At 41.9% G+C, this 26,269-nt stretch overlaps 2 protein-coding genes across 3 annotated transcripts in view; one reads left to right on the top strand and one right to left on the bottom strand.

The window, feature by feature from the left end:
* Positions 1 to 11,341: 11,341 nt before the first annotated feature.
* On the bottom strand, positions 11,342 to 22,968 carry FAM199X (family with sequence similarity 199, X-linked). Of its 2 annotated transcripts, XR_010305837.1 has the most exons (7): positions 22,575 to 22,968; positions 19,527 to 19,746; positions 17,632 to 17,781; positions 17,152 to 17,313; positions 16,396 to 16,656; positions 13,474 to 15,951; positions 11,342 to 13,430 (listed from the first exon to the last, which is right to left on the bottom strand). XR_010305837.1 is itself a non-coding variant. In XM_064159537.1 (6 exons), the coding sequence occupies exons 1-6, from the start codon at positions 22,760 to 22,762 to the stop codon at positions 15,781 to 15,783; spliced, it is 1,152 nt and encodes a 383-aa protein (XP_064015607.1). In that variant the 5' UTR covers positions 22,763 to 22,968; the 3' UTR covers positions 11,342 to 15,780. The 2 variants fall into 2 exon arrangements, 1 of the variants encoding a protein (XP_064015607.1); XM_064159537.1 differs by having other exon boundaries at positions 11,342 to 15,951.
* The window catches only part of COMMD5 (COMM domain containing 5), a 19,425-nt gene continuing 16,088 nt past the window's right edge, over positions 22,933 to 26,269 (top strand). The window contains exon 1 of the mRNA XM_064159538.1: positions 22,933 to 23,164. Within this exon, the coding sequence (XP_064015608.1) occupies positions 22,996 to 23,164 (169 nt within the window). The 5' untranslated portion in view covers positions 22,933 to 22,995. The remainder of the gene's footprint in view (positions 23,165 to 26,269) is intronic.

Below are 26,269 nucleotides of genomic sequence, written 5' to 3'. Positions count from 1 at the left end.
CCAGTGGGATTATCTTTGTGAGAGCAGTGATGCCTGGGGTGGGGGAGAATATTTACACTTGTCTGTGCCATTTTAGTCTGAATGTTTTAAAGAGACCCAGCAAGGGATTCCGCAGAGATGAAGGAGGAGTAGAGAGCCTATTAATTCCACTTTGACATTGCCAAATCCAGACCTTGCTGTGGGCAGGAAAAACCTTAGTGACAACTTCCACAGCCTTTGCAATAAAGCTTCAAGCTAAGACAACAGCACACATTCTTCTTTAAGAACACACATGCCACACCATGGTTACCAGCAGCAAAGAGCAAATAAACCTACGGCTAAAATCAACTACTCTGTTGGCATCGATTTTAGCATGGCAGAACTCCACCTCAAGGATGTACATTGACAATTAGTCAACTTTATTGCCAGGCTTTCCTGACAGGTCTGCACTGCATCAACACTGTGCGTGGGACTCCCATCTACCATTTTGCTTTAAACCTTCTTCCTATTAACCAGTCACACCAAGCAGAAATTAGGGTAACATGAACACAGCCTCTCTCACACACACACAGATGCAGCAAGTAGCTGGGAACACATGGACAGGCAGGTTCTTTAGCAGAAGACAAATGCTCCTCCTGATCAATGCACACAAAAGAAACCTGTAGTGTAAGTAATTCAGCTGCGCTTCCTGCTGTACGAAGAGGCCTGCCTGGCATTCAGATGAGCAGCTGAAGTGTGCTAACCAGTGCTCCCACTCAGCAGCTCTCTACACGAGTGACCTTCTCTTCCTCTTTCTTCACTTTTCCTTTCTCGAGAAGTTTGTCAGGCACTGCAATTAAAAGTCTGTGAGCATTAGCAGAGTTAAAGTGGATGGATGTTTAAGTACTCTGGGGAAATATTTTTAAAGTGTACTGAGATTTATTTACTATTCCACTAATTCAAATAAATCAAGTAAAGATTACAGACCAGACTGCCTACTGTCAGCTTTCTGGGAAACCCTTCCATTCAAAAAAGGCAAATAAAAATGGTAAGTTCATTTGTCCTTTGCTTTTTGCCTGGGAGCAGAGCTGACATTGATGCTGTGGTGAAAGACATTAGTATTTAACTACTTGAAGAAATTCACATTACCACGGTGTCCCTTTAAATTGCTATACTTATATCCGCCACATAAGTTGCTATTAGCAACTGTAAAATACCCTAAAGCCCTTCTATTACTGTCTTGAACTCAGCAATGCTTTATTGTACTAAATTCTTTGGAATTTTCTTCACTCCATATCTGAAATAAAATTAAAGAGCTATCCCTGAAAAAGAACTATTTCTTCCAAAGTGTGTATATATATATCACTCCCTGTAAAAAAAACACTTTAAAAGCTAATGTAGCTGACAAGCAATCTCCCAGTTTTATATCATGAAGTAAAACCAGTCCTTGTGAAACTATTGACTTGCCCCTTAAACTTCGCTTTCCAGCTTTTAAGCTAAACAAAAGCACGCTGCTAAAATCCTTAGATTGAAGTGATTCTGATTTCTCTGAAGCATGTGGAAATTCCTGTGTGCCTGCCAACATCATAATTGGGCTTCTTTTGCATACCACTTTTCCAAATTTGTATCACCACAAAGATCTAAATGAGCAGGGTTTCAATGCTGTGTATTTACAGATGAAGCAAGGACTTTATCTAGGACAGATCAAACACTTTAAGATAAGCTGCCATTAAATATTTAAGTAACGCTAAGAATGGGTGAGTCCACCTGATGTTTAAAACAAAACAACTTTAATTTCTGATTTCCTAAATAGAAATCAGGCCTAACATTCACATCTGGTGGATTGAGTTTCCCTTCAGTTACGATTTAGGCTTGAGGTGAGGAGAAAGTTCTTCACTGAGAGAGTCATTGGACACTGGAATGGGCTGCCCGGGGAGGTGGTGGAGTCGCCGTCCCTGGGGCAGTTCAAGGCAGGATTGGACGTGGCACTTGGTGCCATGGTCTAGCCTCGAGCTCTGTGGTAAAGGGTTGGACTTGATGATCTGTGAGGTCTCTTCCAACCCTGATGATACTGTGATACTGTGAAATCTCAAATGAATGACTTGGTTCCCAAAACACAACACAGGGTGACAACGTGGTGCAAAGAAAAGAAAAACCAGCAACATGCCAGTAAATTCTCATTTACCATAGCCTTTACACAAGAGCATTAATTCAATGGCTTGAATGAAGGTCCAACCTGCTAGTACTGCAGCACTAAAAGAGTGAATAGACAACTAAGTCAAGAAGGCTGGAAGGTCTTCCTTCCCTCTCATTCTGCTCAACAAGCGGCAGGAGCCTGGTTAGCTCGCAGCTAACTAAATGGCCAATAACACCTCTCAGCCTTATCACAGAATCAACCAGGTTGGAAGAGACCTCCAAGATCATCCACTCCAACCTAGCACCCAGCCCTAGCCAGTCAACTAGACCATGGCACTAAGTGCCTCATCCAGTCTTTTCTTGAACACCTCCAGGGACGGTGCCTCCACCACCTCCCTGGGCAGCCCATTCCAATGCCAATCACTCTCTCTGGGAAGAACTTCTTCCTAATATCCAGCCTATACTTTTCCCTGGCACAGCTTGAGACTGTGTCCCCTAGTTCTGTTGCTGGTTGCCTGGGAGAAGAGGCCAACCCCCACCTGGCTACAATGTCCCTTCAGGTAGTTGTAGACAGCAATGAGGTCACCCCTGAGCCTCCTCTTCTCCAGGCTAAACACCCCCAGCTCCCTCAGCCTCTCCTCATAGGGTTTGTGTTCCAGGCCCTTCACCAGCTTTGTTGCCCTTCTCTGGACACATTCCAGCACCTCAACATCTCTCTTGAATTGAGGGGCCCAGAACTGGACACCTTGCAGGAAAAAACACAGGATCAAGCAGCTTCAGGGCAGAAGCATTTTGGTGTATGCCACATACACCCACATAGCCCTATTCATCTAACAGAAGATAAGCAGAAGCTTCAGAGGATGGAGTTCTTTCACTGACACCATTAAAAAATGCTCCTCCCTCTGCCAATCTATCTTAAAATATAACTAGTCTCAAAACTTCCACTCATGAAGTTTCTAGTTTGCTGCCCCACCCCAGCACCAAGGTAGAGATCCCTTGTGCGTGTTCCATTAGGCTCCAATATCTGTAATTTATGGCATTTTAGTCTGTGGGACACAGCTCTTTAACAAATACACACGGGAAAGGAAGAAGGCAGCAGTGATTACAGGAGGCAAAGTCAGCTCTGAATGGCAAGATGATGTTCACATCACGTGCATCTAGCTAGGTGTGCTTATCAGTTTGGAAGATATGCTTCCCTCATCAATGCCAGTACACTTCACTAAAGAAATGCAATTAAATATGCCTTCAGCAATGGTCTGAAATATTGTCCAAGTGAGGTTTTCAGGCCTGACTTTGAAGCATGGAGTTAAGCAGGGACCAAAATTCCTTTTCCTCTTCCCCAAACACTCTTACCTAGACCATCTCCAAAAACATATAAAAAGAGTTATACCTGACTTCATTTCTTTCTTATTTTTCTGGCAGTCCTGAAAAAAATCTGCCTCAGTTACTAGGTCTTCCTGCTTCAGTTCATCTTTTCTTGTCACACCAAAACAGGTCCTAGATTTCCATTTGTTCTGCTTGCAAAAAAATTCTTTTTTCCTACTGGAAATGAAGACCTAGATTTAGTGCAGTCATTACATTCATTTTTCTAATGCATTCCAGGTCTCTGGAGACAGGTGGTTCAGGATGGAGAGAGATAAATATAGCTGCTTCTCCATGGAGCATTCTGTTGCCTCAGGTTTCCAAATCCAAATTAAGCAGTTAATGATTTATGTATACACTGAGCATTAGCATCTTTGTGCTATGTTAGTCTTCAGATCACAAGTGGCTCTAAAGAGGCTTTAGTCAAACAAATGAATATGGGGTTGAACGATTCAGCTTACTGCACATCAACAGTTCCAGCATGTTCACATTGATCATCACTAAACTGCACAGAGGCAAGCAGTCTCAGCTGTGAAGTTAGAGGAAAAACTCAAAGCTACCACAGAAACAGCAAGCTCTTGGTTCTTTTTGATATTCAAGTTCTACCACACTGTGATGCCCTTCTCCAGACATATAACCCAAGGCTGCAAGCATTCACTGTAGGAAGTGGTTTTATTAAAGTTTCACTGATGTCATTAAGAAATTGCAGGACTGTCTCTTCCTCTCAATATAACTTTCAACTTCCACAGTCACAAAAAATTGCTGAACACATACCTTCTAAATCCCTTAGGAGAGGTCAGTTATACTTGTGAATGCAGTCAAGTATCATTTTTTCTTTAAGTGATTTCCTGGTGCAGACATCTGAGAAGGTACTGAGAAGGCAATCGAGGGCAGGTGTCAATTCTTCACACTCACTAAAGCTTCTGGTTGTACATACTTTAAAGCAAAGTAGCCTCTGAGCATTGTTGGGTTGGTTTTGTTGCTTTCTCAGATCTGATACTCAACACTCTTTTTTTTAATCACTGTAGCAATATACACAGATCAGCAAGAAAATAACTTTGGATAAGATAGCATCTCACTGTATCAATGTTTGTAACTTAACCTTTTCCAACCTTCAGTTACAGAGGTGGCTTGCTCCTCATATCTCAGGTTTTGTTTTGCTAAGAACATCTCTCTAGAGTTCTGAACAAAATCAACAATCTCTGTCTAGCAAGTAATTACTTTCCAGGGTTTTTTTTCCCCTTTCAGCACTGCCCTACATTATGCAGCCTGTTATTTCATCTTGGCACTTCCTACATGTCAGAAAACATGAATTATACTGTAACTTCTGCTTGCTCACTGCATGGTACAAAAATAGCTCAAGTATAGAATATTTATATAACAATTCTATTTTATATTGAATGTTGAAATAGTTGAGTAATATTTTATTATATTTCTATTATAACTATAGACTCATTAAAGATATATTTTTGGGGATATAAAGAATTTTTCCCAGTACTGGAACAATCATCAGTACAAACTAATCAGGGCACACTTACCCAGCAAAGCCTTTTTGGACTTCTGTCACAAAACACAATATCTGATTATTATAGCAGCAATCATCCAAGCCAAAGTTTTGTTTCCCTGTGACACCTTTACAATATTCTGCACTCTTAACACCCCCTTCCTGCTCCAGGCACATCCACAATGGTATTTCTGTTACTCTGAAGCATGGCAAGAGTATGACTCACCCTCATCTCCACTCTTTCAGTAATGAGCACAGGTCCTGGGGTTAAGAGTGTGGTGCTGTGATGCTGACTGCAGAAGAAAGAAGTTTGAAGACAACAGCTTTGCTTTCAACACACCGGCTTCATGGTAAAGGGAAATAAGAACAGAGAGAGAGACAAGGACTAAGACACGAGACATAGGCCATTATGCATCTTCCTTCCAGACCTAGTGTTCTGCTGGTTGGACCAGGGAGGCAGGTCCTCACCATTATGGCATTACTCAAGAAAGGATACTATCAAAATAAAGTTTAAAATCCTAACATGTTGATTCATGTTCTTGAGCAATTCAAGTCTTAACAAAGAACAGCACAGCTCTTTTTAGACTGGTTTTTTGTCTCTGAGGAGAGGGTGCTACAAAGGTTTAGTTTCTTAAAGCAATCAGGAGATGCTTCCTTAGAGACAGTGACCATCACATTCCATAAACAATCTTGAGCAGTTCATTTTAGAAAGCCATTCTAAGAGCACCCAGCTAGGGACGCAGTGCTAACATGGCAGAGCCAGACCTGGTAATGAGGGCTGTGTTCACGCTGCAAAACGTAAAGCAAGACTGTCCCAAAATGGGGAGTTAAGAACACTTGCTAACTTGCAGAGATGGCCTTTAAAATGAAAATTCAGAGCTGACTAGAATACTACTGATTTTCTGCAGCAGGGGGCGTGGGGGTGGACTAGACGACCTTTAGGGGTCCCTTCCAACATCAAGCATTCTGTGATTCTGTGGTTTTTCAAGATGAACTTAGTTTTGTTTTGCAGATGCAAGAGCATTACTGGCTTGCCCAAGTGGAGTAAGCATGCTCCAAGGAAGGGAATGGTTATCAAATTAATTTTCCCCCCTTCTCTGTCTATACTCTGCTTTAGATAACGTGACATCACAAGTCCTTTAATAACAGCACTATTCAGCTGTATTCCCAGTCCCACATTGACAACAAGGCAATTCTCTGAATGCAGAGAAGATAAATGGAGTTAATGCCACTAAGCAAACATGACATTTTTGTTGTACTGTGATCATGGATGAGTCACTAAGTAAAATGATTAATCACAAATCAATGTTACCAGGCTCATTTAGAGATGATTCTCCCTTTGCAAAGCAGGTAGAAGCTCTAAATTTATAGGCTAATGCGTTTATTCTAGCTGTAGCAGTCTCGTTATTGGTCTTAAGCATCAGAGTCTGCAGGAAATTTGTGTGCAATTAAGCTAAAGTGATGACCTCCTTATACACATTTTGGCACTTTTTTATCTGACAGTCTGTTGTGCAAATATATAAACGAATTGAAGCATTACATAGAAATTACAGCTAATGTAATACTAAGAAAAACAGACATACACCCGAATTTTAATACATATGCCAATAAGGCACCTAGAGCACAAATTACACTCATTTTATCAGTCTGCAAATGGGTTTATCAGGCCACAAATGGGTTTGTACTAAGATTTTAGACTGCTTCATTTTCGGTTGACTAACATTTGTAACTTCTACAAACAGTTTTATGGTCTAAATTGTTTCAGGAGGAAGTGTATGTATTTGTTGGGAGACATGTTTATAAGTCATATGCACACTGTGAAGACTTTCCATTTGGCCAATAAATTCATCTTATTTAAATATGAAGCAAGAAAAAAAACATCTCTCCAGCTTCATAAAGGCTTGCTGGCACCATAATTTCATGAAATTAACTACTCACATAGGCTCATGCACATATCTTTATCTGTCCACCTAATCTGTCAATATAACCTGGAGTGATCATCTCCAGCCTTCAAAGGGTACTCTTACAGAGAAAGAGACTGCACTAGTCCTAGACATGATCCCTGTACTACTAGACAAGGACTATTCAGAGCTTCCTGAATATCAAATGTGATTTTAAGAGTATTAAGTAAATACATGACAATTTGACCCACTGTAGTGTTCAATTATACTTTCAGAAAGGAACCATTAGTTAAATAGAACCAACTAATGACTGTATGGTGAAAGTCACAGCACCATAAATCACACGTTTGTAAACTCTCCTAACACACGTGATGTTTTTGCTCTGCTTAGCAGTATTAGCCACACTAGGAATTACATTGTCATCCAGAAAACATGAGGCTTACACTCACACTGCAGTTACATTTTCCACAAGGTATCAGTGTTAATGATGAGATGCAGTGGCAAGGCCCTCCAGCTGGCATTGTTGTAGCAGAGAGAAGGGCAGTCACCAAGTAGAAGCACCCAAGGGCTGTAAGGTCCCAAGGAAAAACAGCCTATAGTAAGTAAATGTCCAATGCCAAGCAGCTCACACTGCTCATGGCAGAAAGCAGCAAGGAAAAACAGCCTATAGTAAGTAAATGTCCAATGCCAAGCAGCTCACACTGCTCATGGCAGAAAGCAGCAAGGAAAAACAGCCTATAGTAAGTAAATGTCCAATGTCAAGCAGCTCACACTGCTCATGGCAGGAAGTAGCAGCCAAGCGCACGTGGTCATGACGTCCAGGATTTCACAAGTAATAGGCCAATGTCAGTTGCCCCAACACTGAACAAGCAGCAGCCTCATATGCTGTGAAGGTGAGCATCACTGGGTGGTAACATTTGTACCACGATGCTTCTGTACAAGAATTTAGCACTGAGAAGACACTGCTTTTTCCTATGGGAGCATGGCCACACAGGCCCACGCCACCCTGCCATCAACCAGCACATCTCAGGCCTGCCAGTCGGCTTTCCAGCTGAATGTGAGCAATAATGTCCCTATAGTAATGTGACAATTTTAAGCCAAGACCTTACAAGCCATACACTGAGCAAAGATTTGTCTAAAAAATTATTTCACTTGATGACTAGAACTTGTATCTCCTTTTGCACTTTGCTTTTATGACAGCTCCTGACAGAGATAGAAGAGGATGAGTCACTAGCACACTGCACAATCACATGAGTGCTCAAAGCCTTCCCAGTTCTGTACAGGACCATTAAAAGCCTGACTTGAAGAACACGAGATTCCAGGGAGAACTCCTCATATTCTCTGCAGTTATTACATGTGTCTGCAGGCTTTTTTTCAAGTGAGCAGCAATTGTCAGACAAGCAGAGAAGAAAAAAAGGCAACTGCAAAACAACTCCTGTTGACACAGTATTTTCCTTTACTCCAGAGGAAGCCCCAAAGCCCACTTCATAAGTTATTACTCAAAAAAAAAGTCAAGGTAATCAAGCTACACCTCCTTTCCTTTACCTCCCAGGGACAGACAGGTATCCACATTATGAGACTTCACACATTAAAAGCTGACTGCTTATTTTATATCACTACCTAATATTCTAAACTGCAAAACTGTCAGCCCATGCTGAGAAAGGCTGAACCTGAAAACAGACCAGGAAATGTAAAGCAGCAATACAGTCTGTATAACAAATGTAACACTAAAGAAGAATATGCTTCCGTGCTCTAACCGCAGTACAGGGCAAGAATTAACAGTCACCACAAACAGAAAAAGGCAAATTCTTTCCCCAGAGTCACTGGAAACGTTCTTCTTGTAGAGCCAACTCTTAAGGAACACATTCCTTCTCCAAGAAGAGCATGAGAAGCAAAGTCCCCTGGTTTTGTGTGAGAGGGGGTCGTTGCTGGTTTGTTTTTTTGGATAGGGCATAAGAGAATGGAAGGAAAGTGTAGCAAAGCAGCATGGGCAGCTGCCCTCTCCGAGACGAGTAAGGCGACTACACTGCTCCCTCTAGTGACAGCATACCGATAGAGAGATATACATACATATGTCTACACACACCTGTTAAAATCACAGCAAGCTGGTGGTCAAACAATCTCAGCTATAGCAATAAATCTCCCTTCTCTGAGAAACTTTGTAGCAATGCAGCAGGTACTTCAACTGAAGCAGCACTAGAAAGACTCTACAGCCAAGATGAATTACCACACTTCAACCTCAGGAATGTGGTCTGCACTATTGAGGTTTTATGCTAGCTATGCTGCCATATTCAAGCTGCTGCAGCATGTGAAAGAGGACAAGAAATGAGGTCTCGGATGAGAAATGCGGATTTGAATTTAAATTCTAATCTCAGCACCCAGAGAGACCACTTAGAAGAGATGAATACTCTGGAGAAGTACTTAGGAGCACATACAAAGGACCTCAGGAAATCAAATCATAACTATTTCTGTACTGGGAAATATTTAGACTAAGCATACAGTTCTAGCCAGTAGTAAGAGAGGTCTGAGGACAGCAGTATCATAGCTAATGGCATCTTTCCCCATCGGTTCAGTAAAGGAAGTTCATCCATTTGTCAGTGTGGAAACGATGCCCAATGTTTGGCCATCGAATGAGACTTCTGCATTGCAGTGAAACTTGATACACTTGAGAGGTAAAAGAAGACACGTTTAAGGCAGGGTAACAGGAGATCCATGCCATGCACTATTTAGTTGTGACATAACAACACCTGACAGATAGGCAGCTGCTTGCCAGGAAGTCTAACAACTCATCCAACAACTGTTACCTTAGTAATGAACTGCAGCCACAGGACTTCTAGGAAAGTTCAGAAGTACAAAGCTAAGCTCACCAAAATCCTGATTCAGAAAGCACAAGCATTAACTTGACAACAGCTTCTAGGTACTATGCAGGTAGAGATCCTTCTTAGAAGCAACCACCACAAGAGGTCAAGGTTCTTGGCCTATTTCAGTTTGTTTTGCTATAAAACACGGCACTATCACTCACCTTGGGGTGAAAAGAGACAACACCACAAGCAGGTCGCAAAGGCAAAGCTCTACAAGAGCAATAACTTCTGCAGTTACATTCTGCAGCCTCCCAGTTGCAGACTCCATAACTGAAGGTCTCCAGCAGGCTGTAATATGCAAGTGGATCTGCCCTCATCTGTCCTCCATCCCTTGGGGTCTCCAGAAACAGGCCAGGATAGCAACAGTTTGCCATTTTTAACTTCTGTGAGTGATGACAATCAGCTTGATGAGCCTTAGCTGGGATGAACAAGACAGTTGAAGTCACTGAGATGGTGCAGGAGACAGCCACATGCCGGCTGTTTTCTCAAGTTTGCAGGGTTTTTTACCGCTGACTTCCAAGGAGAAAAAGGAGTTTTCATAATACCACACTTCAATCTTCAGTACTGCAGAGGGCAAACTTGGTTTAGAGACATCACAGAATACACAGACTGAGAGGCATCCTTACTGTAGCCTACTCAAACATTGTGTCATCATGGGTTGAGTTGAATCCACTGCTGATGCTCAATACCATGCTGCCCATCAAGCCAGCTTCAAAATCAAAGTGCTGGCTACAGCAAAGCACCATGGGGCTTGAAGTTCAGATTGTAACACAAGAAGCTTCCTGCTCCGGTTGCTGTTTCTGGTTTCAGGATGCTGGGCAGGCTGTGGGTTTTGGGGTGGGAGAGATTGCTGACTGCTGCTGCTGCTTCTGCATTTTGCTGCACTTCTCTGCAAACAAAGTTCATTGTGCATTGTGTCATCTCATTTCCAGAAAAGCTCTTTATGTCGACCTGGAGGTTTTTTGTGCTACTTCCTCTCCCACCCGTGTGTGGGGAGAGACCTTTGCAAGAGTGGGCTTTTAACCCAGGACATACATTGCCATGGCCATGTCCTGGCTGGTGCTGCACGTCTTGATGTGCCTCACTGCAACCTTTGGTATTGTCTGCTGTAGCAAATCAGATCTGGATTTACAATGGTGACACAGGTGCCTGCATGCTGATTGTAGTGGGTTGTTACCTTATAAATCCTATCAGGGACTTGAAACATTACAAGACAGTTTGATGGCTATGGGCACTGAGGGTGACAGCAGAGTAAGCTTCAGAATTATTGCTGGTAACAAAAGTGATCAGACTTCCTCTGCCCACAGCTACACCATATATAGCACATAGTAAAAGAAAAAAGTTCTCTGGCCCAGAAATCAAAGCTAAGGACAGACAGCTTTCAGTACAGGCTCTTGGGGTTACCACGTTCACAGCAAATAATTGTTTTCTCACCAAACAACTCTGATCAGATTTTGTGGGTAACAAACTATACTAGTTGAGGCAGGACAGGTTTGCTTTTGGTCACAAAAAACAGTTAACACAACCCTCATATTGTACTTTCTGCCTGGACAGTGAGCACGCAAGCCCTACACAAAAATGCCCCTGGCTCTGAGCAAGATACCACAGCTCCATCAGAGTATCTTTGCTGTCATCAATTTTAATTTCAACCTGTACTTCAAAATGCACAGAACTACTTTCAAATACAGTGAAAGCTTTAAGTCAACAGCATCAGTCACCAGCATCTCAGCTTTCAGTAAATCTTTCACAACTTCAGAAAAATCTCTATAAACATTGTGTAGATACAGAATGTACAGAGGACAGTTTTCTATACAAAAGTGCATTTTAGCAATACAGTTAGCAGAGAACCTAGGGTGGGAGGGATTAAAAAAATTTAATTCAATTCAAACAGTATCATATACTCTAATCTACATGCCCATCTCCATCCCCCTCCCAAAAAAAAAGGAAAAAAAAAACACAAACCCCCACTTTCCCCTTCCTTTGGTTATGCAAGGCTTCAACATTACAATTGTTATGCTTTTGAAGTGGAGAATTTATTTGTATCTTGGAAATGTTTTTGAGTTAGCCCCATGAGAGAGAACATAAGCATAATTAATCAGTTAAAAGTCAAAACAGACAAGTTTTGAGTAGTACTGGGACTTGCCCTTGGCAGATTAATTAACTAATTCCGTGATGTTTAAATGGGAAATTGCACCTTGACTTGTCTCTTCTTTGCTCAAGAATTGCAGGATGTAAGGAACATGAAACCAACTAATCTAACAACATTTCTAAGGAAAATCTGGTTTATAAGAATGAGCTTCAAAAGCCCCTGAAACAGTCAGGTTTATTAATATTAATAGATCAATGCATCAACTAATTCCAAAGCCAAAAAAGTTTTAGGAGAAAAGAAACAGCTGCAGGCCATTCAGTGTAGATGAACAGCAAATATTGCTGTTACGTGTTTCTAGATCATATACGTGCTCTGATGTAAATGCATATGCATGCATTGAAGCAGGGTGGTTGGTTCAGCCTTTACCTCAGAGAATGAGCTTCACAGGTTTCAAATCACAAAGCGAGAACTCAAAATTAAGCCAAGGAAAGTCTTGCAAATACTTTTCTTGCTGTTGTTAGTAAGCACCTCGTACCGAGTGTAGTATAACCACCTTTTAATCATTTTCCAGATAAAGAAAAATAGGTATTATCTTAACAGACAAAGGATGGCGTCAGGTACACACAAAAATCAGACAGGTTTGTCAAGCAGATAGCTCGCTTTCTTGTATTTAAAATCATTTTAGGAAAGAATGTTCTCTATTGTTTACAGTCCCATTGCAGTCAGACTTTCAGTGCTCCTTCTAAGCCTTTTTAGAGAAAAAGTTACCATGGAAGCGAACCGTTAACGTTACAGAGTGTCAAGTGATCACATTCATGTTACAGTGGGTACAAAGCACCTAGATACCCATCTTCAATCCACCAAGCCACACAACTATCAGCTTTTCCCTGTTTGTCTCCATCTTGCTACAAATAAAAGACAGATTTGCTTCTGTTTTGAAAAAGCACTAATAAAAACGCATGATTTTAGGAGTCTGATACTATTCTTTTATCTATCTACAGATAACTTCCTGTAAAATGTGGTAGCCAGAACAGCCAACGTTCAAATCAGCAAGACCATGTTTAAGCAAAATTTCAACTGTCTGACCAGTGCCACGGGTATCAAACACAAATTCATAGAATTATTTTGGTTGGAAAAGACCTTTAAGATCATCGAGGCCAACCATTAACCCAGCACTGCCAAGACCAGCACTAAACCATGTCCATTTTACATATCTCCAGGGATGATGACTCCAACACTTTCCTGGGTAAGCATGCAGCACACTGCAGGGAAAGACAACAATCTGCCAAAAACATCTCCACGGACTGCCTGTGTGACTAGAACTAAGAAAGGTGAGAAAAGGTGGGGAAAATAAATTCCAGACATGTAGAATTTCAATTCCACAGCTACTTCAGGCCTGAATTCTGTGAGGTGCCAAGTACTTGGCAAAGACAACATTCAGGTAACCAAGATGTTATTTTGTGTTCTTACCGGAATACTCAGAGTTCTGTATTCCTAAGTATCCTGGAACTGTAAGATTACAGAGCTATAAATTACCACGACAAAATCCCTGGAAACCCATTCTCTTCTATTGTTTAACTGCCACACAAGTACCCAGCTGGTACTGCTGCACGCGGGACCTTTTCATCCAATGTACCCAGCCGGTACTGCTGCACCCGGGACCTTTTCATCCAGTGTAACAGATGAGCAACTGGACCCATCTAATCACCTTGATTAATTTATAATTACATGCTCACAATAAGATTTCTGAAGGCCAGGAGGCAGATTACCTAAAAGAACTGTACCTCATCAAGACGGTAGTACTCTCTCAGCAGAGCCTGAGGGATCAGAAACTCTGAAGTGCTGCTGAAACAGAAAGAAGCTAACACACTTTCATGCTTCACCATGATGAGATATTGCACCTTTCTTACAATTCACTTCATAATCTCAATTCTCTGCATTATTAGGAAAAAAAAACACAACAAAAACATTTCAAAGTTACTACAGGAAATGAAAGTTGTACTGAACTGTGACTGTGCACAAAGTGAAACATACTGTGATGAATTCACCCACGGTACATTGCAGGAGTTCAACAACTGCACCCTGAAATTAGCTGAATTCAAACCAACTAATTTCTACCCTCATCCAAGGTATTTAAAAGAAGCTCTAGATTTAAGTTAATCTAAATTCTCAATGACTTCTATACTGTTAAAAGAAGATTTTGGTATGGTTACTACAGGAGGAAGGGAGATATCAACCTTCTATATTACAAGTAAACACTGACTGGTAACAGTCACTTCTGCTTAGTGGCCAAATAACTGGCCATATGGGATAGCTAACACTTGAGTTTAAAATGACATCACACAGGTTTTAATTGGTCAGTGGCCAAGTCTAGGTACTTACTGTTGCCCAGCAGTAGTAAGACTAAGTTCAGACATACTAGTTTGACTGTGGACCTTGTTATAATCAAAGCCCTTCCAGAGGGGAGTTATTTTACTGGTCAAGTTATTTTGAGGCTAAGAGGAATGCCACTTCTGAGAGAAAAATACTTCAGCAGGGCATATAAAATGAAACTGAGCGGTCCTGCACAATGCTCATCAAGCAATGCTGCAGGCGTGGGCTATACCCTGCAATAACAGGCACCTGTGGTCACACTAAACTGCCAAACTCCCTGATTCACAAAGCCAAAATGGAACTAATGAAGCATCAAGATAATGAAAATTACCTCTTCAACTCAGAACTAGAAAATACTTAAATAATGTTTTAAGGTTCCTACTGAAATTTAGAAGTATCCTTCTTATCTCAGCTGAAGGAGGAAGGAGGTCTGTAATAAGTAGTTCCACAATAAAGGCAAAAGTTACCTTATAGACTGTCAGAATTAGGAAAGATCAAAACTACTTTTTCCTCACCACCTGGAAGTCACAATTTTACCTCATCTCTTTAGCAAGAGAAATTTAAAAAGCAGATAGACATAAAAATGAGAATTCTGAAACACATAATGGTACAACAACCCACACAGAAGACACACCCTCAGTTAAACATATAATTGAAAAGCACAGCTGCATTCACTGAGTTCTCCTGCCAACAACATGAATCTATTCATATATGCCTCTGGGCAAAAAAAACCCACCAAAGTTGTATGCCACTTGTCTGCACTTCTGTTTCCAGTAGCATTTTTAACTCTTTTAAGGAGTGTCCTAACAACTTAAGTGCAGATTAGTGTACTTCCAATGCATAAAGATGCTTATATTTGAATCTTTTTGTAGCAATAGTAGGGATGTACTGGTCAACCGTTAGCAATCATACTATTATAAGATATTGAGCACCAAAATAACTTTCTGAAGAATATGCTTGAAGGTTGTTTTTTTTCTAATTTCTAACTGCTTCCTACAAAAAATACATTATTAGGCATTATTTGTTTTAGAGATTTCCAGCTTTTTGTTTTCTGAGTTAAATCACAACTTCTAGAACAGGATTTCTCATAGTAATTTCATTTTGTACGATGCAAAAGACAGACGGATGAAAGCCCTATGGAACTAAAGATTCATTTCTTCATGCTAAACAATCTACCTAACAACAGAAAAGGAAGATAGAACGTGGCAAGTGTAATATTAACTCTAAGTTGGAAAACAAAATCATAAAAAAAAAAAGCTGAAGCACAGTAATTGCATGCTTAGTGTCATCCATCCAAAAGCACCCCTAGACTTATGTCTTGCAAGTAAGGTAGAATGTCAGCCGACTTCAAATGTCCTTAAAACCATATCTATTCAGCAGCTTTTCAGAAGACAGTTATGTTTCTGAAGTCTCTGATACAAAATTAGTCTCAAAAAGCTGAAGTTGTTCACCACTTAGACCTTCATACCAAAATGACATTTGAGAAAAGATCTATTTATACTGTTAATGCTAATTGAAATTTGGTCAAGAAATAGATGTAAACAATACGGGTAATACATTTAAGGCTTAGAAAGAACACTGATAAAATCACCCCTGTCACATTAAAACGTCCACATCTCCTTCATGGTCCTCCTCAGTCACTTTTAAAGAGAGCACTTCTTCATTAAGAAATAATCCACTCAGTCTTTCCTTACGAGCCTGCCTTTGTTCTTTCAGCTGTCTTTTGCGTAAGGCCTTTTGCTGTAGTTTCCGTTGCTTGGAACGTTTCTGTCAAAATACAAAAGAGATTTTGTTCTGCAGATTAGAAATCACCTTTACAACTGACAACTACAAATTCATCTCTGTCTGCTCTGAGAAATAACTGAAGTGGATTCTCAGAGGTGTTGCAAACATTCATCCAAGATTGTATTTAACATTACAACATTTGAGATATGAAGCATGGTATCACCCTGTGACATTGCATAGCTGAGTTTTTGATCAGAAGACTCCTTCTTGCAGGGGAAACGTTACAGTCTTACAATTACAACCTGAGATGGTGAAGAACAAGCAGGAACTACTCCTCTTCTCCACACCTGAAACTGAAAATTCAGCAGATTCCCAGTTTCTAACCATGTCCCTTCAGCAACATCCCAGTCAAATACTCCAGTCGAGATCACACAAGCAGCCCTAATGAGTTAACTTCATGAACACATACATAATTAGAAACCTTACTTTTGAATCCCGGATTCTTTCCGCAGCACTTGTGGACAAATTACTATCACTGTGCGCTCGACTCATGTTGGCACTTGAGTTTGAAGCAGAGTTAGCAACACTGGAGCCACTGCTGCTTGCTGAGCTGACCATGCTGGCACTACTGCTGCTGGCGCTGGCGCCACTCACACCACTGGTACTCGCACAGCTGTAGCTACTCCTCTTCCAGCTTTCTCTTGCTGACCGCTGACGAGGTCCATGTTCCTTGATATAGTTTCTCACCTTTAGAATAAAGGCAGCAGAATTACTAAACCCTGAAAAATACTGTGTTGAGATACTTCTTTTCCTGGAAAAAAACACCACATATCTATTAATAACAATCAAAGTTACCAGATCAGTTCAGCTAGTCTTTTAAAACATTTTGCTGTGGCAAAGTTTATATTCAGTGAGCAAATGAAGAGCCTCATACAATTGATGTTCATGATATGGAATGTATTTTGTCATAAGCAGTACTGGGCACACTGCATAACTCGTGACATACAAGTCAGCTTAGGCTTAATACACACTAAGAATATATAACCTCAGCCTTTCATATGAAACACATTAATAAATACAATATAATTTTAAACTCCAGTTCCCCTAATTGACAACATTGTGCTCTAGTGAATCCCCCTTTATCTCATGATTGTATATAAAAATTCATCACAACTCTAAAAGAGATTCTGCAAGACAATAGATGCTGAAACCCCAAAGTCAAATGTAGAAATCTTAACTCACCTGTTTCAGTTTTTCATCTGTGAGACAGTTCAACTCAATAATGAATTCACTATCTGTAGGTGAGATCTGAGCAGTAGGATCAATTATTTTAATAATATCAAGCTGCTCTCGAAGGCCCATCTCTGTACTGACTTTGCGACTCAAATATTCAATATATTCAACCTAGGATCCAAAGAAAGACAGGTCAGTTTAGAGTATTATTCATCTTAAATATATCTACCCTAAGAATAGAATGTGCTCAAATATTGTATTTTCTATGATTCTAGCACCAGCGAATATTCTCAGAAACTCAGGGTGCAAACCTGAGTACACAATTAACTGCCTACTACAGATGAGAAAGACAGGAATATTTCATTTCAGGAATCAAGTAGTACTGCATAGGTCTACATTACAGCAACCAGTATGTCTTTTAAGACATAGTGCTAACTCAAAGCTCTTCTGTAGGTTAGACTGTTTTCCTACGGGAGAAGTGTATTTCACCTGTTCATCGTTTGTCATTGCACTCCACGGAAGTTCATCAAGATTGCTGTGCTTGTTTTTCCTCTTCGGAAGCAGACAGGGAGAACTTGGAATGCTAGGTATAACATCAGACAGTACATCACTCCCACTCGCGATGTCGCTGCCAGGCAACTTGGAATATGCAAGAGAAAGAGCAGAGCCTTAGAATATAGCAGATAGATTTTAAATCATTCTAACACTATTAACAATTCAAAACATTCCATCAAATTAGCAAAGCACATCTCATCTGTGTACTATCACAACTTCTTAGTAAGCACTGATAGCCCTGCAGCACTCCTCTGAACCTTCCAAGACACGGCAACTGCAGCAAACTCCCTTCACACCATTCTCTATGCCCTCCACAATCCTCGTTTTAAAAATCTGCACTTCAGAAAACAGCAGAGTGCAGATGTGGCACTTCAAATATTTCCTCCCTCCACCTGTGCATTGTCCATTAGAACCCAAACCTGAATCTAAAGCTCCCATTTTAAAACATAAGTCTAGTTCTAGGAAAACCATTTCAAAGTAGGTTTGTAATTTACACCACACCCCATAATCACACAAGACAGTTCAATTAAAATCACTGTCATTTTCCTGGAAGCAACAGAACTTTAGCTAGCTTCGTTTCTACAGCTGACATGTAATTCACGAATGCACTTTCAGTTAAAGCATGACAGCTGGATTACTCATGCACAGATTCTGCCAGATAACACCATAAAGAGCCACAAAAAAGTCTTTCTGAAAATGTACAAGTCCAATCAAGTATGTCTCCTAAGAAACACCTGTTTTACAAAACAGAGAATAATTAAAACACAGCTAGTTACTACCCAAGCATGATGTCAGCTAAGACACGGGAAATTGCCTCTTTTCAAAACAGCCACTGAGTTTTATCAGGCAATTAAAATTTCACAACTCAGTGAAGCTCTGAATCTTTGGGATCCAGTCTGAGCTGTTCCTACAGAAAAGCACTAGTGACTTATGTGATACCACATACAGAGAAATGAGCACTTAGACTAAATAAGGAAGAAATGCAGAGCTGATCTCAGACCATGTTATCTCAAATTCATTTGCATCGTCTGGAACAGGATTTGTGCTTTCTTGAAATAGATGTTCATAGTCCTTATCCTGCACTTAGAAGACTGTATGTGTTTTGACTAAGCTTTATGGCAAAACTTAGAAGCATTCCTCAGCATAGTCTGAAGCACTATGTTTCCCATTTCAAAGTTGTTTATATGTTCACAGTTGATATAAGTCTGTAATATTAAATAAATCAATTTAAGTCCATAATGTATAAAACTATTTGCATATTACTACCAAAAAACTGCTGAACACAACTACCACAAACCAGAGATACCTGCCCAGGACTGTATCCAAGAGAGTAGGAAAAAGGAGGACCTGATTCACCTTTGCACTTTCCCATCCTGATGAGACAAAGTGAGCTCTGTACTCATAGTGGCACTGAAAAAATCCCACTGAAACAGGATATGGGGAAGACTTCTACACTTCACCTAAGTGCCAGAGCCATTCCAAAGGAAGATTTAATTCAACCAGAACACTAGAAGCAGACCTCTGTAACTAGATTTCATTAGCAGGGCAGATCCTCAGTACAAAGGATGTAAAGTCATGGCTACAAGACAAACGTTGTTCACTAAAACCAAACTACCATAATACATAAGCATCCCTTTGAAGAGCTGACCTTCAGCCTCTCCTCCAGATTAAGAATGCTGGAATAAAATGGAACAAAACATTTTCTTTATCACTGAAGGTTCAGATATCTACTCTGACTTTGAGTAGTTAGAAACAAACGCTGAGGACTTTTTGAACTGAAGCTAAACTCAGTACTTCGGTCTATACAAAATAGAGTGGAACTAATTTACCTGCCATTCAAACTCACTGTCAGACCAATCCCAGTATGTGCTGATAGAAGAAGAGACATCGCTGCAGACACTACCCTCGGGGAACAAATCAAAAGAGGTGAACTCCTGGTCATCCAATAGAGAGAAACAGTCATCTTGATCACCAACTGAAACCGATGAGAACAGCTCCTCACTACACTCTGAGCTGGCCACACTTGTTCCACAAGAAGTCAAGTTCCACCTGCAAAACAGGACAAAACAAATAGAAAGCAGTAAACACATTGGCATAACATGTCCCAAAAAATATTTTGGCTTCATAAAACTGTCTGCTTTGCTTGTTAGCAACATTATACAATGATTTTATTGAAATAAGTTAAAATTACATAAATTGAAGTATGATATTTTAAAATGTTTTTTTTAAAGCCCATAAACAAAACTAAAGGAAATTCACCATTAAAAACATCACAGCAAAAACCCATACACAGTTAGCATAATTATATCTTTAATATGTAAACAATTTCCACCACAGAGCCATGAAGTGTGTAAATTGTCTTTCTGGAGGTGAGTGGTGGGGGTTGGTTTTTTTAACCACACAGAACTGAAATTTTCATTTCCCATGCTGGGATATCTAAACTTCCATGTAAATTGAAATAAGCAAAAATACGTAGTAAATCAGTTGGACTTCAGGACAAGGAGGAGTTCAAACCAAATTCTAAATCTCACTCATAACCAAGGCCTAATAAGGAAACACATGAATATATCCAAGACTCCATTATTCATCACTTTCAACTATGAATGCCAAAAATATTGGACATGCAGTTGGAATGAGACAATGCAAGACAGGAAAATGATCTGTGTGAAAATGCTACCATGCCAAAATGAAACACTTTTCCCCTTCTAATTTCATTTTAAAAGCTAGTTAATGCTGTTGCTAAAGAAAAGCGATTGAGGATTTCACAGAACAAGTTTTTCATGTAATAAGAGGAAGCCAGAATTTAACAAGCCATGAAATCTCTGTCTGGATTTATTTTACATATTGGCGAAAAGTAGGTCAAGACAACTATGAGTCAGCACAGCACTGCAACGTGGCCAAAATAATTTGAAAAGGGCTTCTAAAATTCACCACACAAAACCACACAATCAGCTCCTGCCCCATCAGCCTATCCACTTCAGGCTGGCTAATGAGAAAAACATTCCTCTGTCCAGGTGCCAAAGCCAAGCAAAGCCATCACCCAGAATGGCTGGTCCTCACTGGCTTTAAATTTAAGCTGCGTACCAGGTCAGCTAAATATGTTTGTGATGGACTCACTCCCACATCTCTTTGGCCAGCAGTGATTTTATCCAATGTTCAAGACACTTCAAAAACATTTTTCTTAGCAGATTTAGCAGATGTTGCCCTCTCCTCTGCATCCCTGGTACACATACAATGTTTTACTGGTGCCAAAGAGGAGCGTGGTGACACAGCACGCTTTTGAATATTACTAGTTTTGGTATTCATGAAAGAGTGATGAAAGCCAAGATAAGAGCAGATAAATTTTCCAGCCCATCAAAACACAAGATGAGTCACAGGGTCTCTATCACCAATCAACTCCATGCAGCTGCTCCAGATATGCACTATCACTGCAGGCACAGGCAGTCAGCCCTTGCCTTCTCATACTAGGGGTCCCGATGGACTTGTGAGGGTAAACTGCACTAACAAGAAGTGGGAAGCACATTAAAATTACTTGTAAGTTTAAAAAGTAGAAAGCCTTATGCGAGCACCACAGATTGAGCTGTGCATCTGCAACGGCTTTGTCAGTGCAAGACAGGACACGTCCTAGCTGAAATAAGTGAAATACCTACTCAAGATGCTTGGGTTAGAAACTTGCATTTGAAAAATGCACACTCCTGACTAACACACTTGGAAAATAAAAGGCAATACAAAGAGAAATGTACACAATTAAATGCAGGTGTGGTGAATACCACACATTTACCCTACAGATACGCTACAAATACATCTTGCTGTTCATATCACAAGTCAATCTTAAGATACAAGAACTAGATCATGAAAGCGTGCAATATTTGACCAAAGCTTTTTGTGTTAAATCATTTAAGAATCTAGAGTTACGAGTTTACCCTTATGAATTATCACTTCACAATGTAATTTTCGTTATTTCACACAGATTTAAATGATTAACTTATAATTCACTGTTCATTATCACCTAGCAAAACCACTAATAACTAGCAAAAGTACCTTGCAGCTCTGGAACAGGACCTAAAATTATCCTGCACATATGTTCAAGATCAAAATTTCACAAACTGTTCTCGGGAAGAAAAAGCTGTTGCTACATTGAAGTTTACAACTATACATAATTAGTAGCAGAATTAGGCTCTCAGGTTTGATTTTCTAACTACAAAGCTCAACTGGATTTCTTTTTTTTTGCAGAGCTGCATTTGCATTTTCAGTATAGACCTTTCTGACACATTACAGACTGAATAATTTGGCCTTAATTAGTAGCATGGGATGGAATGTTTCTGCAGGAATCAGTGCAGTCACCGAGCCGCCTGTTTCACTCTCAGCCTTTTCTGGTTGGCTTCTAGTCACACAAGGCCTGATTTTGACTATTATGAATGCAGAGCTCTCTAGATGCCCCCTTTACAGCGGCCAGAAACGTGTTTTAAGGAACTCGGAATGGAATAAGCACATTCTAACAAATGACCAGCCTCACATTAAGAGCTACAATTTTATCAGCCAACACTAGACGAAGCTCGCCGCCTCCAAGGCAAGCGGAACCCGAGGAGAGGCGTGCGAGGGGGCTACCTGGAGCCGGAGCACAGTCATACCCAGCTCGTATCAGGCCGAGGAGCGGGGGAAGGAAGCACGGCCCTCATGCACTAGCAGCTGAGAGCCCGCGCTGCCTGAGGGGCAGCTCGGCGGGTCTCTGGCGAGGGGAGCCTCTGGCCGCCTCAGCCCCGCGTCGCCCGGCCGCCCGACCCAGCCCCCTCATCGTGACTGAGCCGCTGCGGCCCAGTCGACTCGGTCGGCCGGGGGGGCAGCTGCCGAGGGACCTCGCGGAGTCGCGGGCGGACCTGTTGGAGTGGAAGCGGTGCAGTGGGTCGGTGCGGTGGCAGGACGAGAGCTGGCAGCCGAAGTCGCTGACGTCCAGGCAGCCTTCCTCGCTCAGGCTCAAGCTGCCGCCCCGCGGCGGGTGCTGGTGCGAGAGCAGCGGGCACGGCTCCTCGGGGGCCAGGAACTTCTCGTACGGCTCCTCAGTCATAGTGGAGAAGGCAAGAGCGGCTCCGGTGCAGCCCGACGGCAAGCGCCTCACGCACGCAGCGACCGAGCCACAAACGCCGCCATGAGCGACCGGTCCCGGGACGCGCTTCAGGCTCACGGCCGGCGCGACGAGCTGCTTCCGGCGCCGACCCTTCGCTCCGGCCAGGTACAGCGCCCCCTGCCGCGGCGGAGGGCGTGCCCGCCCCCGCTCTGGGGCGGCGCATCGGCGCTGGGATGGCGGCGGTGATAGGCAAGAGTGCCGCGGTGGTCTACGGGCATGGCGAGAACGGCAGTGGTCGCGGCGGCGGCAGCTTCTTGGGGCCGCGGGTGCCAGCCGAGGTGGAGGCTATGGCCCGAGGCGTGCAGGAGTTGGGCAAGGAGACTTTCCGGCGGCTCCTCAAAGGTAGGACCCGAGCGTGGCCTTCTCTCGGCGTACAGCCCTGTCCCGGGGCTCCCCGCCCTGCCCCTTTCCCTCACCATGGAGGAACGGGAGGGATTTCCTAAGCAGATCCGAAAGGCAGGCTGGTTCCTCGACTAAGATGTAGATCTTGGGACGGCTGGAGAGTCTGCTCCCCTCTGTCGTGCGCGAATAGGGCTGCAGGTCTCCCGCGACGCTTCCCCTTGCTTCTCCCTGCCGGAAGCTAAAGCTGAGGGCTTCGTGCAGTACCAGGTTCGATTTAGTGCTTTTCTGAAACTCTGTAAAATTCGTGACTTCTGCGGCCGTGGTTGGCCCCTAACACACAATTAGCGGTGTTAAAAATCATTCCTCGCTCATCCTTCTGTCCCTGAGTCCGCGGGCAAGTCACTGTCGGACTGCAGGGCATGTGAAAGTCAGAACCCCCAGGGCTGTTTTCACAACATGCAGGAGAGGAAAGGCATTTCGGAGTGCAGCTCTCCTATTGAAGTTGGGGTTCTGCCTGTTTGGTTTTTGCTGCTCCCTGTAGCAAGGCAAGACAAGTTAGCTTTTCTCGGCGCACCTCTGACCGCGAAGATCAGTTACTCGGTTGGGTACCTTGTTGTACGCAGAGTAACCACGGAAGAGACAGAGAGAAAAGCTGATGAGCAGAGCAGACGCACAGCTCGTTTGTGGGCCAGCTGAGAGGGGACCAGCTGCGGCGCATGGTGCTGCAATCCTTACAGGCACATTTTCTGGGCTAACTTTCAGGCATTTTCTTCTCCATTGGTGCCATTAAGGACACGAAGCATCTGGTAGCTGGTTTGTCTCTAAAACTGCTGCTGCACAGCGTCAGGAATAGAGCGATGTATACAGGGTTTCCTTGCGATGATTACAAGTACTGAAGCAGCGTAGAGGCAGTGGCATTTGGGACAAAAGTAAGCAGAGATGTTGTACCATATTTGCTGTCTAGTGCAGCGGCAGCGAAGATCAAAAAGTTTTATCAGTGCCAGAAATCCTGACGGCCTCTCGAGCCCCGTCGAGTATCTCAATACAGTATTTATGGGGTTTATTTTGGGTGTTAATTACTTCTGTCAGTTACGTTTAGGTCTGCAATAAATGCTTCCTGCTGTAGGGGGAGCAAACGGCCCTTCCGAACCACCCGAAGCCAGGGCACCTAGCCCTCCCGCTGGCTCCCCTTCCACCCCATGCCCTTGTGCCCCAGAGCGGATGGAGGCAGCCTCCAGATGATGCAGGTCTGGCAGGAATCTCCAGCTGTCTTGTATTCTTGCTGACCTGTGCTTAACGGCATGCAGGAAAATGTTGTTTTTTTTTCCTTTGAAGGTTTAGTAGTTTTTTGAAGACCTGAATTTCAGCAGAGTATATCTAAATTGCTCTGGTACTTGCACAGAGTTATTTTTTTTGAGGCTGTTGCTTTTATTTTATAGCTAAATAATAATATTAAAAATATGTTGAAGTTGCATTATCTCATGCTCATTCAGCCAGTGGTATTGCAGGCTGTGCTAAACTGCGAGTCGAGATTGCAGGCATCTTCTCCTAGGAGCATATGACCCAGCAGTGAGATGTTTTTTGTTGTTGTTTTCTTGTCCCTCAGATTTGCTGTTGGGAATGTTGGTACAGCTGATATTTCAGAGTTTCCTAAGTTATATACTGAGTTTAAAAAAAAAAGTCTTGTATTCTAGGGTATTACACACAAGTTATGAAAGATGATGTGGATTTTTAGCCAGCTGTTAGGATTGGACAACAGAAAGAAGACCTATATTGGCATCAAAGCTATCTAGTTAAAAACTATAAGCAACCTTTTCTTTGAAGAAATAGATCAAAGCTGTATTTAAGTAGGTAAGTAGACAGTAGCCTGTTCCCTGCTCTGTGCATGATCTAGTAGACAAGACTCAGTGCTGACCCATACTTGGCCTTTTCATTAGAGTCATCTTGAAGTCGGTCCCACTGCTTAGAGAAGAGCCTTTACCAGGCAGCATGGAAAGGTTGGCACCAGCGCTTTGCCCATCCTGGCCACTCTGTATGAAATCTGTCATACAGGTAGTGCCACTCAGAGTCACTCAGCCATGTGAGTGATCCAAGATTCGCCACTGAATTTGCTGTGCACGTTAAAATGTGAAAGCAAAGACAGTTTATCCAGAATTAGAAGATAGTAGCCAGTGGAAGTCACCTCACGCTAAAAGGAAGGCAGGAACACTGGCAGTTTTGATTAAAACTTTTTTAATTCCAAATATTAGTATCAAGCTCATTTCTTGTTACTGGCTTTCAGTAACACTTGGTGGACACTTTCATATTTTATTCACAACACTAATGTGGCTCATTATAAATGACTAAGCTAATGCCCAAGTCCTGCAATGGGATTGTGTCAGTAATCTCTTCTTTATCCACAGTGGAGCTTCCTGTGGCTCTAGCAGGCCATCCAGGATGATCAGAGTGTAAAAGAGAGGCTGACTTGACAGTAGAATTTTACATAAGCCAGTGTGTGTATGGAAAAAGGAAGAAAAAATGAATGATGGAGTTTGAGATAAACTCACACTAGTTATTAGTGTTTAGTATTGCCACATGGGTTAACAGAAATTTCCTTCAAAGATTATATGATTAGTGGTTTTGCAAACTACCAGACTTGAGGGTTTAGTTTAGTCTCTACTCATTTATTTCTTAGTCTCTGCTGACACTGCATGAGAAATTAATTATGTAAAATATTGGAGAACAGTGTTGAATTGTTTGCTCTCCGAACCCTCTCTTATCCTGTGTCTCAGAAGTGTAATTAAGCTGTAAGCAGGCTTCTGATGCAAACAAGTGTATTGATAGAAGCTCAAGCTGGATTTGTACTCATGAGCGATGAATTATTTTCTTTTTTGCATTATCCCAGTGGAAAAAAAAATAGCAGTGAAAACATCTTCAATTTTACAACGCAAAAGCACAATCAAATAAAGTTCTGTTGGTAAAGTGTCAAGAGACTGACCTGTGGTGGTGGGTGATCAGATGTGTTTATAGAAACCTGAAGTGATGGTTTCACATCAAGAGAGATATCACTAGATTAACTCAAGTAAATTCATAGATATGTTTAATGGTCACAGTCTTCATATCTTC

This window comes from Pogoniulus pusillus, chromosome 19 (genome assembly GCF_015220805.1).
Source record: "Pogoniulus pusillus isolate bPogPus1 chromosome 19, bPogPus1.pri, whole genome shotgun sequence".
NCBI classification, from domain to species: Eukaryota; Metazoa; Chordata; class Aves; order Piciformes; family Lybiidae; genus Pogoniulus; species Pogoniulus pusillus.
The sequence above is the reverse complement of the archived record's forward strand: the minus strand, read 5'-3'. Positions and strand labels throughout refer to the sequence as shown.